This window comes from Leishmania braziliensis, chromosome 35, assembly GCF_000002845.2.
Source record: "Leishmania braziliensis MHOM/BR/75/M2904 complete genome, chromosome 35".
Classification (NCBI taxonomy): Eukaryota; Euglenozoa; class Kinetoplastea; order Trypanosomatida; family Trypanosomatidae; genus Leishmania; species Leishmania braziliensis.
In genome coordinates this window covers 981,349-992,742 of record NC_009326.2, presented here as the reverse complement: position 1 = coordinate 992,742, position 11,394 = coordinate 981,349, and the positions used below count along the sequence as shown (strand labels likewise).

Below are 11,394 nucleotides of genomic sequence, written 5' to 3'. Positions count from 1 at the left end.
CGATCACTGGGTATCTGCAAGCTTCACTCACGCCCCGTTCTCCTCATCCTCTGTTTCAGACCTTTCCTCAAGGGACGTCACACACACACACTAGACGTAGTAGTCGAAAGGGATGCGGCTGCGTCCGATAGGGCTAAACAGGCGGCGAACGAGGCTGAGACAGTAGTTATCACTGCGCATCTCCGCAGCAGGAAGGCAGCCCCCTGGCTGCTTCCCCGACTGCGACTGCTGCTGGGTGCGCATCGTCTCCTTCACGGTGGAGTTGGTGGCACTCAGCATAACGTAGCGCGCCGCACACGGGATCACCAGAATGGCGCCTATGATCGCGGCGAAAATGCAGAGGATGCAAGAGGCAGCCAGCCAGATCAAATGCGACTGGTCGTTTGCTAGCGTAAAATCGGTCGTCACAACGGTAATAAAGGAGCGAATGAGGACATAGAGCGCGAGGAAGCTTGTCATGATGAAGAAACCGCCAAAGAAGCGGAACGTCCGCTTTCCCACGCAGCTCCCGAGGATACCGCAGTGGTGGTCAAACTCCTCCACACAGACGTCGCAGAACTGACAGTGTGTGCTGCGTGGCGGCCGAAGGATGTGGCACGTCGGGCACACCTTGCACACAACAGGCTTCCCGCTTACGAGGACGACCGCGGGCTCTGCCGGCTGCTGCGACTGCGAGGCAGGCGGGATGATGCCGGGGTCGAGGGTGACCGACAGTATCAGGCACGTGACGGATGTGGCGGTGAAAAAGGCTGTGAAGAGGTACGTGAGCCACTCTCCGCGCGGCACGACAACCGTCACGAACAGAGTTGCGAAGAAAAGAATCGGTGCACCAACGAAAACGGCGTGCCAGCTTTCGGCCGTCACGACGCAGCACCACACAATACGCAGCCGGCCGAGGGCCCGCTTCGTCGTGCCTGGCGGCAGGTGCATGGATTGGTCGTACAGACTTTTGAACTGCCGCACAGGAGTAGCGGAGGGAGGCACGGGGACGCACGGCATAGGGGCAGGCGCACGCGCACTCACGTGCCGTTCCACAGCTGGTGACGCCACCGAAGCTGAGCCACCCGATGAAAAGAGGCCGGTGCCACCCGCAGATTCCTGGGCATTCACACAGTCCACAGCATGTGCATCGGGGCTCTCGCTAGTTTTAAGGAAAGTGCAGCGGTCGCGACTCCAATCATCGGTAACGTTGATGACGACAGGGATTTTCTCCATGTCGTGTAGCGAGGAGGTCAGGTGCGTGGTGGAGCACGCATGGGCCTCGCCAAGCTGAACGGGAGGCGATGTGCGCTTCATCACGTGACCAGCTAGCCAGGAAGAAGAGGCGAGGAGGAGAAGACGTGCCGAAAGGTAGGAGTGTGATTTCTTTGCCGCCACGGCGGCAAAGGGGAGAGGGTACGAGGTGGGCGCGCTTTGCTACGTGAAGCAGATGTGTGCACCCAACGCAGCATGCAGTCCTCTGTAAAGCGACAATGGAAAACAAAAAGGGAAAGAAGAGATATGGAGAAGAGACAGGGTAGGCAAAGGAGAAGCAGCACAGTAACTCGCGTGTCCGTGAACACTGTATGCTGTACAGGCGGTGCGAATGGGAAAGGGAGAACATGTGACCAACGAGCAGAGTCACTGGCGTACCACCTCGGTAAGGACCTCCTCCCTCACCTTCTGCGTTTGAGCGACGAATGCGGGATTGCAAAGGCTACTCCTCTTGTATCAGAGCTCTTTGCATTTGCTCTCATGCCTCGCATCTCTGCTTAAGTATCGGTAGGTGACGAGCACCGCCGTTCATCACGGTTGCCATAGCTGAACCGCGCCCCATACAGGCACAGACATCCCTCACATCATTACAACTACAGCCCCGCGCGCTGCCGCAAAGCGGTAGCCTTGGCGCGTTGCTCATGCTCCAGCTCCTCCTCTAGCGTGTCCACATCGAAGCCGAGCCCGCGCATCTCGTGCAAGTACCGCTGCGTCGGGTCCTCGTCCCTCTCAGCGTGCGCATCACCGGCGGCCTCTACAGCCGGAGGCGCGGTTGCCTCGAGCTCCTGCTTCTTTTTCTTCATGGCCCACGTGAAGACGCCCAGGCCGACAGCGCACACGACAAAGGAACGCAGCCCGCGAGCCGCCACCTTCTTCAGGATTTCCGTGTTTTCACCGAATGCCTGTTCGCCCAAGTCCTGCGCTAGCCGTACCTCCTCTGCCGCCCTTGTGTCCAGCTCGGGCGCGCCCTGGGTCGCGTCAGCTACGGAGATCTCTGGTGGCGATCGAATGGACTCTGCAGACCCATTCGCAGGCGGCGCTGACGACGAGACCTCTCGACGCGGCACTAGAACCACACGAGTCGTGCGCAAACCGGACACCGCAAGCCACGCCGAACAACCTGCAGAAGAGCGTCGCAGCGCGTTCGAGCTGAGTCGCTGCATGGTGCGCCTTTCTGCTCAGCGGCAAGTGGGACACTGCGCTGCCTTGAGGTCCTCCACATATGAAAAAGGGAATGAGTCCCGGAGGAGAGAGCACCGAAAAGAGCAAAAAAGTGTCAACGAGTGAAACACACCGTGCGCACAGCTGCACACGGAAGCAAACGAGTTGATCTTCGCAGCTGCGCAATGTGGCTTGGCAAGTGGCACTGGGTGACCAGTCGAACAGGGAGAGCGCCAACACCCTACACATCAAAGGAGAGAAAGTTAAAGCCCCGGCAGAAGTACCAAGTCACTCATAAAGAGGAAGGGACGGAGAACGAGAGAAGAATGGGGAGACAAAGTAGATGATAACAAGTGTGAGCATCCACACGGTGTTCTCCACAGCGATCGACGCCATCGTGTACAGTGCCTTCAGGGAACTCTCAACAGTGCCCGCAGCAGCTGTGGGCAATGGTAGCAAGTGGAAATCAGCCTTGTTGACTCACGCAAGCACCTGCGTTTCGTTTCACCGCGTACACTCGGAGAAGAGGACCGCGCTCCGCCCTCCCCTGCGTATTCTGCCTCTCATTGATTGCTTGTCGCTTCGTAGAACAGTGGGGAAAGCTCTGCAGCGACCCCGCGTGCGTACGGGGGCCGAAGAACATCAACACGACAGTGAGGATACGGCTATCGCCGTGGCACCGGCGGGCACGATGCCTGCCAAATCGCAGAAAGCGCCTCGATTCCAGTCAAAGTCTAAGAGTATCGCAGGACCAAGAACGAAAAGAAAAACAAACCAAGTGCGACACCACGGTCCAGTCGACATCAATTCAGCACAGGAGTAACGAGAGACACCACGAGGCAAAGTGAAGGAAGAAAGTCAACGTGGCGTGCGCGTTTGTGCCTGTGTCAAATCTTAACCAACAACGATAACAACAGGAGCGCCGACACGTAGCAGGAGTACCTACCACCACCACCTGTAATGGGTCTTGGCACAAACCTGTCACAGGCCGCAGCAATCAGCAGAGGCACATAGACGTCCCTGACCCTACCCTACCACGTGCAACGTAAGCCTACGTGGTGCTCCGTAGCGAGAGCGTCACCTCGTTTTCTGTATCTGCAAGAGAACAAACCACGCACCATGAAGAGGCAAAGAGTGGAGGAAAAGAAGCCACCGATGGCTGCAGTCGAGCACACGCAGCACCGTCAGAGCCAACCGCATTGTGCCCGTCAACAACTGAAGAACCTAAGCTTTTTTCTCCTTCTTGTTGCTTGTTGTGTAGAGTGTTTGGATTGTCCTGCTCGCTATGCCAGCGCTGAAAGGGCCATTCGCGTTTGCATTCCTCCCAACCGCTAGGTGACAGGCAGTACTGGTGTGCTCCAAATGCTTACAAGCCATTGGTCCTCGTAATACCAGCGACGTGGCTTACGCTGCTCGTCCGCCTCCTCGACACGGTGCGACGCCGCGGCACACGCTTGCCACAGCTGCTATTCACATCGCTCGTCAAGGTGGCGGATGTGTTTGTCCTTAGAAGCGGGCGGACAGGATGCCCACGCACGAGCGGACTGTTTGTACGGCTGAGGGTACTAAGAGACGCAACACGGGTGATGGACATGCCTGAGCGGTGCAAGGACGTTGGCGGGTCGTTGAAGGATGGCGAGGGTCGACGAATGCCACTCGGCGTCACCGTCGAGTTGGCGCGGGGGCGTTCTTGCGGTTTGCCATTACTACCTGGCCTCGGCACGAGAGTGGAAGGGTTACGACGGAAAGGACTCTCATGAATGCTTGGCTGGCGCGCCGGGGTCAGTGGGCGATGAGCTACGGTGATGTGTTCCCGCTGCTCCGCGATGGCGTCCACTTTGCGACCGAGGATGGTGATGACCGACTGAAGATTAAGGCAGTCCGCCTCGCGATCGGCGAGCTCGTTGGAGATGATTGAAAGGCGCTCCTCAAACATCTCACGTTGGCGGCGCAGCTCCGCCTCGAATATTATTTTCTGCCGAAGCAGCTCTGAACGGAGGGCGTCTATGTCGTCTGAGCTCATTTCCGCCTCTCAGATCACTGGTGAACGTTGTGCAAACGGCCACCACCACAGTTCCTCCCTCCAGTGTTTGCCGTGTGGATGGGTGTTGTAGAGGAAACAAGTGAGGTATCGCTGTGAGGGGCCTTTGAATCTATAGAGCAGCGCAACGACGCTTTGTGTATACGGAAAACAGCGATCGAAAAAGGTCTCGCGTCTCTCTCTCTCTCTCTCTTTCTCGCTCGCTCGCTTGCTCTAGGTGTGTATTTCCCTGTGCCGATGAGTGCTGTGTAAGTCACAGAGAGGAAAAGCAAATGCATGGCAGTATGCCGTTGTCCCACCGGAGATTTAGAGGTGCAGGGCAGTACAGAAAAGAGATGCTTCAGATGTTCACAGCGAATACGTGCCGCACACCCTAAAAGCGAGAGCACGCTGACAGCTTGCTTTCTCCCTGGTGTTTTGCAGGGCTGACGGTCATCTTTTGAGTCCACCATTTTTCGTTGATGGGCACGTGTGCATCCAAGGCGGGGAGCTAAGAGGTCCTCAGAGTACTCCGAAATAGGGTGGTGTTGATGCATAGAGGTGTCCGCTGCCCGGTATGTTTTTACCTCGATTTCACGTGTCCTCCATGACCAACGCGACTCCGAACACAGACGTAGAAGAAAGAGTCCCTTTCTCTCCCTAACGTGGTGAAATGACTCGGCTGAGGGAGAGCGGGAGGTAGAGAGACAGAAGGTGGCGTGAAGAGATGGCTCAGATAGGAAAACGGGGAGAGAATGCGCAGACAATCATACACACATGCAAGCACAACAGCCGTACGGAGAAAGAGAGAGAGCACAGCGCTGACGAGCGAAAAGGAAGCGAAAACATCATCAATCAGCGCATGCTACTCGTACTTGAACAGTAGCAAGGAAACAGGGGAAGAGAAGAGCGGCAGACAGAAAACGACGACACGAACAAACGTGCGAAAGTCAACACACACACACACGTACACATACAGAACACAGGCGGGGATTGGCAAGTTTAAGAATGTCGAAAAAAAAGGAGCAGAATTTGGGCCAGTGGGTTGCACTTCTCTTCTTTTCATGGCATGTCAGAGAGAGAGCGCGCGCGTGCGTGCTCGTAACGATCGCGCTCGATCAGAAACTTAATCAGGTGCAGTGACATGCGCTCGCTGAGATTTTCATTGACTGGTGTTCTGCTGTGAGCCACCACGGGAACAAGAGAGAAGAGGAGGTAAAGAGCGCCTCCCCCACCCCCCACCCCCCAAACCCCACAGATCGAACTATGATACGTCGAGGATGCCCTCCCAGTCGTCTCGGCTCGTGTTTCAGGTGACCGTGCGATGACCTCCACGATGGAGAAGAGGGCAAAAAAAAAAATGAACTCGACTAGGGGATATACTCTGCGGGGTACAAGCGGACGCAGCAGCACAAACACGCGTCCACACACCCGTAGTGTTGTCCCCAATTTTTTGCTCTGCCGAGCGAATGCGTCGCCTAATGCTCGTTGTGCCTACACGGGTCCTCTTCCGTCCTCATTTGCCACCACGCAGTGCTGAGTGCGCAACTGCCGTCGCCCACAGCATCACCGTTGCTACGGAGGAAGCTTACAGTAGCGAAGAAGAAGAAGGGAGTAATGAGAAGCACACGAAGAACAAAGAGGCAAGACAGCAAAAGTGATTGCAGTGGTGGTGTAGTTGATGGAACTCACAGTCAATGAAAGGGGCACCACGCTCGACGCCAGGACGGCCTAGAAAGGTCCTACAAGCAGGCGGAGGAGAAGGGGCAAGGTACGAGCAGTGGGGAGCAGTCGCTTCGAGAGTGCAAAACACATACACTCCCTTTCTTATGCCTGTTCCCATGCTCTGCCTCACCTCTACCACCACCACCACCCCCTCGCAGCACCCCGTTGCTTATGGCCACTCAACTGCTGCTGACGTTTGCCGCGTGTCTTCTGTCGGGCGCATAAAAACTTGAACGGCAGAGAAGGGAGTCGTGAGAAGAGAGTATGGCACAGGCGCACAGACAGAGACACACACAGTAACGAAGACGAAAAGGGGAGAGGCACAACGTGGCAGTGAGGACGATGTTGACTACCACCATGACGCGGTGGCGAGGAAGGGGGGGGCTTATCTGCCGCATCGAAGCAGGGCAAAACGGCATGCGCAGACACACACGCGCACACACCGGAGCAGAAATTACTCTGGAAAGCAAAGCCAGAAGAGCGAAGGAAGGGGTGGGAGGGGGGGGGGGAAACAGAGGAGTTGACGGACACGTATTCACGTTGAGTGAAAAGTAGATTGATAAGCAGGTGGCGGAACGTAGGCGCCATACATACCTTAAAGATACACACATACACCCCTCTGCCCGTCGACGGAAAACAGCAACGAAGTATGGGGCATGTGAGAAGCACTCGCACGGTTGCCGGGAGTAGGAACGGAAGAGGCGAAAGTACGGCATGCGAAGAGATACAAAGCCAATCCCCATTTCGTTTTCCTCACCGGCGCAGACTAAGCAGCGATCGCCTCACGCATACCCCAATCGCAGGGCAGACATCACAGCACAAAAATACGAAAAAAAAAAGGGGGGAAGGAGGGGGGACGCACACACACCACATAAGGAGAGAGGTGATGCTGCAACAGGGGAGAGGCAGGGAAAAGTTACGCGCGATCCAAAGAAAAGGGAGGAGAGGGTGATGAAATCAAACAAGCATGAGAGTTGAAGCGGAACAGAACCGGCGCTGACACCACAGAGCACGAGAACGAGAAGAGGTGAGGGCAATTTCGAAAAGCGTGCCTCAGGTGCACAGACCCGAGCCACTCACACAGGCAGAGACAGGAGAGCAGCGAATGGGGAGACAGAGGGAGCCTGGTCCACCGCCTAGTACACATCCTTGAGATAGCGGTGGTCGCTCTCCATGCGCCGCAGATACTCAATAGCTGCCATGCGCGTCATGCCTCCGCGGTCCTGCAGCAGCGCCACCAGTGCCCGGTCCACGTCCTTCGCCATGCAGGATGCATCACCGGACAAGAAGATGAGGCAGCCGCCGCCGGAGGTGCTTGTGAGCATCCCGTAGAGGAGATCCTTGTGCTTATCGATGAGAGACGTGACGTATATTTTTTCCGCTTGATCTCTACTAAAGGCGCAATCTACCATCGTGATGACCGAGTTGGAGAGTGGCTCCGTCGAGTGCGTCTTGCTACGGCGTGCTGCCAGCCCGGCGTGAGAAGTGGGGTGATTAATGTCCCATTGCCTCATCTCTGCCGGCGCCATGGACCAGCGCTGCAACTCCTCCTCCACAAAGTACTCGGTTTGGCGATACTGCGCACCGAAGAGGAAGACGGTTGGGCCGTACTGGGCCGCCGGTTGCTTTCGCATTAGGGCCTCCTTCTTGTAGCAAAGCCCCACCATAGCAGCAGCACCGGTGCCAGGACCAATCATCAGTATCGGGCGGTTTTCTCCAATGCGCTGCGGAAGATGAAAGGCGCTGATGCAAACGTAAGCGAACACCTCCTCCCCTTCCTCGACCCGGTGGGCGAGGTAGGAGCTGGCCAGCCCGTCCGTGAGCACTCGCACGATAATCTCGACCTTGGTGCCGTGGGACATACGGTCCGACGCGATAGAGTAGTAGCGCGGCTGTGTGCGCGGCATGATCTCGATGAAGTGGCCAAGCGGAATGCAGCAGCAGCTGGGGAACTTCTCGAGGTAGTCCACAACGGTGCGCAGCTTCTTCGGCTTCCGCGCAGAGGAGGTCCTCGCACCAGTCTCCTCCACCTCCTTCTCTGCGGGGAGACGGAGAAGGTCGAGGAAGGCCTCCTTCTGAACCAGGTCCGTGCAGTACTTGGCGAGAACGCGCAAGGTCGACTTCTTTGGACGGCCGCACAGATCCACGTAGCGCTGCAGTACCACCCGCAAAGGTACACAGGCCGGAAGCACGTTGCGCAGAATTCCGCGCGACGGCACCGTCTCGCACAGTTCCACCGACGTCTCCAGCTCGTCTGCTGGGATGGAGAGAGCCTTAGCGTAACGCGCCACCATATCCGGCGGGCTCGTGGGAAAGATCCCAAGATGGTCGCCCGCTTGGTACGAGATGCCCGTGCCCTCCGACTCAAAGCAGAAGCAGTAGACACTGCTGCCGTCGCTGTCGCGCGGCTGGGTCAGCTGCGTCTTCGTTACCAGGCGGATCCTTGTGGGGTTCATCAGTGACGGCTCCAGCAGCATCGGTGGCGGCGGAAATGGGAGTGAGAGGGGTGGTGCGCTCGTGCTTTCCGCTTCCACGCTGCTGCTCGGTATTGCGGTGCTTGAGAGAGCTCTGTGGTTCGGGGCCGCGTTGTCGGTGACGACAGGCGCGCTTGGCGCTGCTGTAGCCGCGGTGGCGCCACAAGGGCATGCCTGAGGGGTGGTGGACGTGGTGGCTGCCGTCGTCGCTGCAGCGGAAGACAGGAAGCGGAACTGCAGCTCGGGCTTTGGCGGTGCACGCGTGCCAGTTGTCATCTCCAGACCACACTTCTCTTCCAGTGCCAGCATCACCTTCTCCTGCCACTCGTCGAAGACGTCTTCCTGCATGCCGTTGCGAGCGTCGCCAAAGCCGACGCGATGCACGCTAATGCCGCCGCCTTTTTTGAGGAGCGTGTTCGTGTCCGTGGCGGAACGGCAGTAATACTTGTAGGAACTGTCCCCGAGACCAAACACTGCGTAGTAGATGTTCTTGAATGGCGCCTCCGCTGTAGCGGAAAACGGCGCCGCAGGTGCAGCCGCGTCACTAGACTGGGTAGATACCTTGTCAGTGGTAGCTCGCCGCACCGCCGCCTGCATTTCGTGGAAAAGAGCCATGAAGTTACCAGTTGGATCGCCCTCACCAGCTGTCGCGACAATGAAGATGTACACCAGCGGCGGACTCGACTCTTTCGCCTTCTCAGGAGTTTTGCAGAGCTTCTTCTTGGCAGTGTGACTATTGGGAGAAGTTACCTTGATGGGGTGAAACAGTGGCACGTTCCGCTTATTGTGGTACAAGTAGTCCTCCATGTAGCTCCAACGGCTAGGGTCAATGAGAGCTGCCTGGACGCCGCGGTCGCGCAGTGTCATGACGAAGCCCTTCGCCAGCGCCTCGGCATTGCCAGACTCGCTGCCATAAATAACCTTCACAGTCGCGGACTCATCGTCAAGGTCGGCGTCGCTAATGTCTCCCGAGTCCTGCGAGGCGCTTCCACCATTCAAGCACTGAGCGTGCGCCTCACGGGCCGCTTTTATTTGCTTCACGTACCGCTCAGCAAACTCTCGACGCTCACGCTGCACCTTTCGCTGTCGCCTCAGCAGCACCGAAGAGGTGGCGCCAAGCACCAACAGCCCCACCAGGGCTAAGTACCGCTTCTGCACCATTATGCCTCTTCACTCGATTGACACAGTAAGGAGAGAGAAAAGGACCAACCGCGGTTCCGCTGCCGAGAAGTCTTTCTCTCTGTGATATCCCCCGCGCGTCACTACTGGAAGGCCAAAACGAAAGCAACACGTGAGAGTAATCAATAGAAACGCAGCTGAGCACGCGTCGCGGGAAGAGGAAGAGGAACACAGCGCAGCGCTTTGCCTATTTTTCTTTGGCCTGCGTTCCACCAAAAATGCGACGAGTACCGCCAAACGACGCAGCGGCATACACGCACACACAGCAGCGAAATCCGCTTCACTCCACCAACCGTACGCAAGGGGAGAGGGAGAACAAAACACTCCGTACAAACCGAAAAAAAAGGGGGAGCGACCGGTAGAGCGAAACCACACACCTCGTCGACAATAACGAGATGAAACAGTAAGAATGACAGACAGACAGACACACGCACTTAAGAAGTTACAGAGAGAGAGAGAGAGGGGGGGGGGGGGGGGGGGAAGTAGCGCAAATTGGAAAACGAAAGAAGTCCCCTCCACGACTTTTACATCCCTGATTTGTTGTGTGCGTGTGTGTGCGTGTGTGCGTGTGTGTGTGTGTGTGTGAGTGTGTGAGTGTGTGTGTAGGCTCACAGAAAGGGTAACAAAGACACACGTGGTCGGAGTGAGACAGGCGCCGACCAAAACAAACAGGTGGAAAAAAAAAAAGAAAGTAACGCTGCTCGCTCCTCTCTTGCGTTTCACCACAGCCAAATGTGTCTCAGAGAACGAGAGGGGGAGAGGCAGTGCGGCTGCGTAGTGACAGAGCAGGAGGGCGGAGACCAAGTCAAGAGAGAAAAGCAGCAACCACAATAAAAGAGAGACTCAGTTCACACGGAAGATGGAAGGGAAAACACACAGAAAAGAGGCCTGTGGTCCGCAGACGAGGGGCACCGACGCCGACGTCACGCCGAGAAGAATCAAAGAAGTGCAAGAAGATAGCCAGCGTTTGGGTGGGATTGGTAGGGGAGGGGGGGGGGTAAAAAGGGGCGATGGAAAGAATGAACGAATGCGTCGCGTACTAGAGAAGAAAAAAAGCGCGAACACAGAGAGGAGAGCTGAAAGGAGGGAAATGGGAAAAGAGAGAGAGAGCGCGCAAATGAAAAATAGGAAGAGGAGGAGTGATCGCAAACCGAGAGAAAAGAGAAGGAGAACTGAGTGACGCCGACTTCGATGGTTTCGCTAAGGCTGACTTTGTGTTCACATGCAAAATGTAAAGAGCCAAACTAACGCAGAAAAAAAAAAACACGCACGCGAAATGAAGGTGGAAAACGAAGCTGAAAACGAAAATGAAAGCGATCGAGCGGAAACGCCTGAAGCAACCATCAAAGAAAAGAAAAGAGAGGGTAGAAGACAGAGGAACTTCTCTTGTGACTGACAATGCGCGTTGGTGTGAACGGGGAGGAGGACCCAGGCTCACACGCAGAGAGAGAAGCTATGTTACGGTAGACCAAAAGAGCCACCAAACAACAGGAGAGAGCAAAAACGAGCAGGTGTGATAGCGGTTGTAATACATAAATTTATATTCATATATTTATATTTAATAGATATATAAATATACTC

At 56.2% G+C, this 11,394-nt stretch overlaps 4 protein-coding genes across 4 annotated transcripts; all 4 read right to left on the bottom strand.

Annotated features, from left to right (window-relative positions):
• Positions 1 to 90: 90 nt before the first annotated feature.
• Positions 91 to 930, bottom strand: LBRM_34_2520 (conserved hypothetical protein; the record flags this gene model as incomplete). Its single annotated transcript, XM_001568309.1, has 1 exon — positions 91 to 930. The coding sequence occupies one exon, from the start codon at positions 928 to 930 to the stop codon at positions 91 to 93; it is 840 nt and encodes a 279-aa protein (XP_001568359.1).
• Positions 931 to 1,847: 917 nt separating this feature from the next.
• LBRM_34_2510 (conserved hypothetical protein) lies at positions 1,848 to 2,417 on the bottom strand (the record flags this gene model as incomplete). Its single annotated transcript, XM_003723181.1, has 1 exon — positions 1,848 to 2,417. One exon carries the CDS (start codon positions 2,415 to 2,417, stop codon positions 1,848 to 1,850), a length of 570 nt encoding a protein of 189 aa, XP_003723229.1.
• Positions 2,418 to 3,781: 1,364 nt separating this feature from the next.
• On the bottom strand, positions 3,782 to 4,438 carry LBRM_34_2500 (conserved hypothetical protein; the record flags this gene model as incomplete). Its single annotated transcript, XM_001568308.2, has 1 exon — positions 3,782 to 4,438. One exon carries the CDS (start codon positions 4,436 to 4,438, stop codon positions 3,782 to 3,784), a length of 657 nt encoding a protein of 218 aa, XP_001568358.1.
• Positions 4,439 to 7,296: 2,858 nt separating this feature from the next.
• On the bottom strand, positions 7,297 to 9,795 carry LBRM_34_2490 (putative cytochrome P450 reductase; the record flags this gene model as incomplete). Its single annotated transcript, XM_001568307.2, has 1 exon — positions 7,297 to 9,795. One exon carries the CDS (start codon positions 9,793 to 9,795, stop codon positions 7,297 to 7,299), a length of 2,499 nt encoding a protein of 832 aa, XP_001568357.2.
• Between the last annotated feature and the right edge of the window lie 1,599 nt (positions 9,796 to 11,394).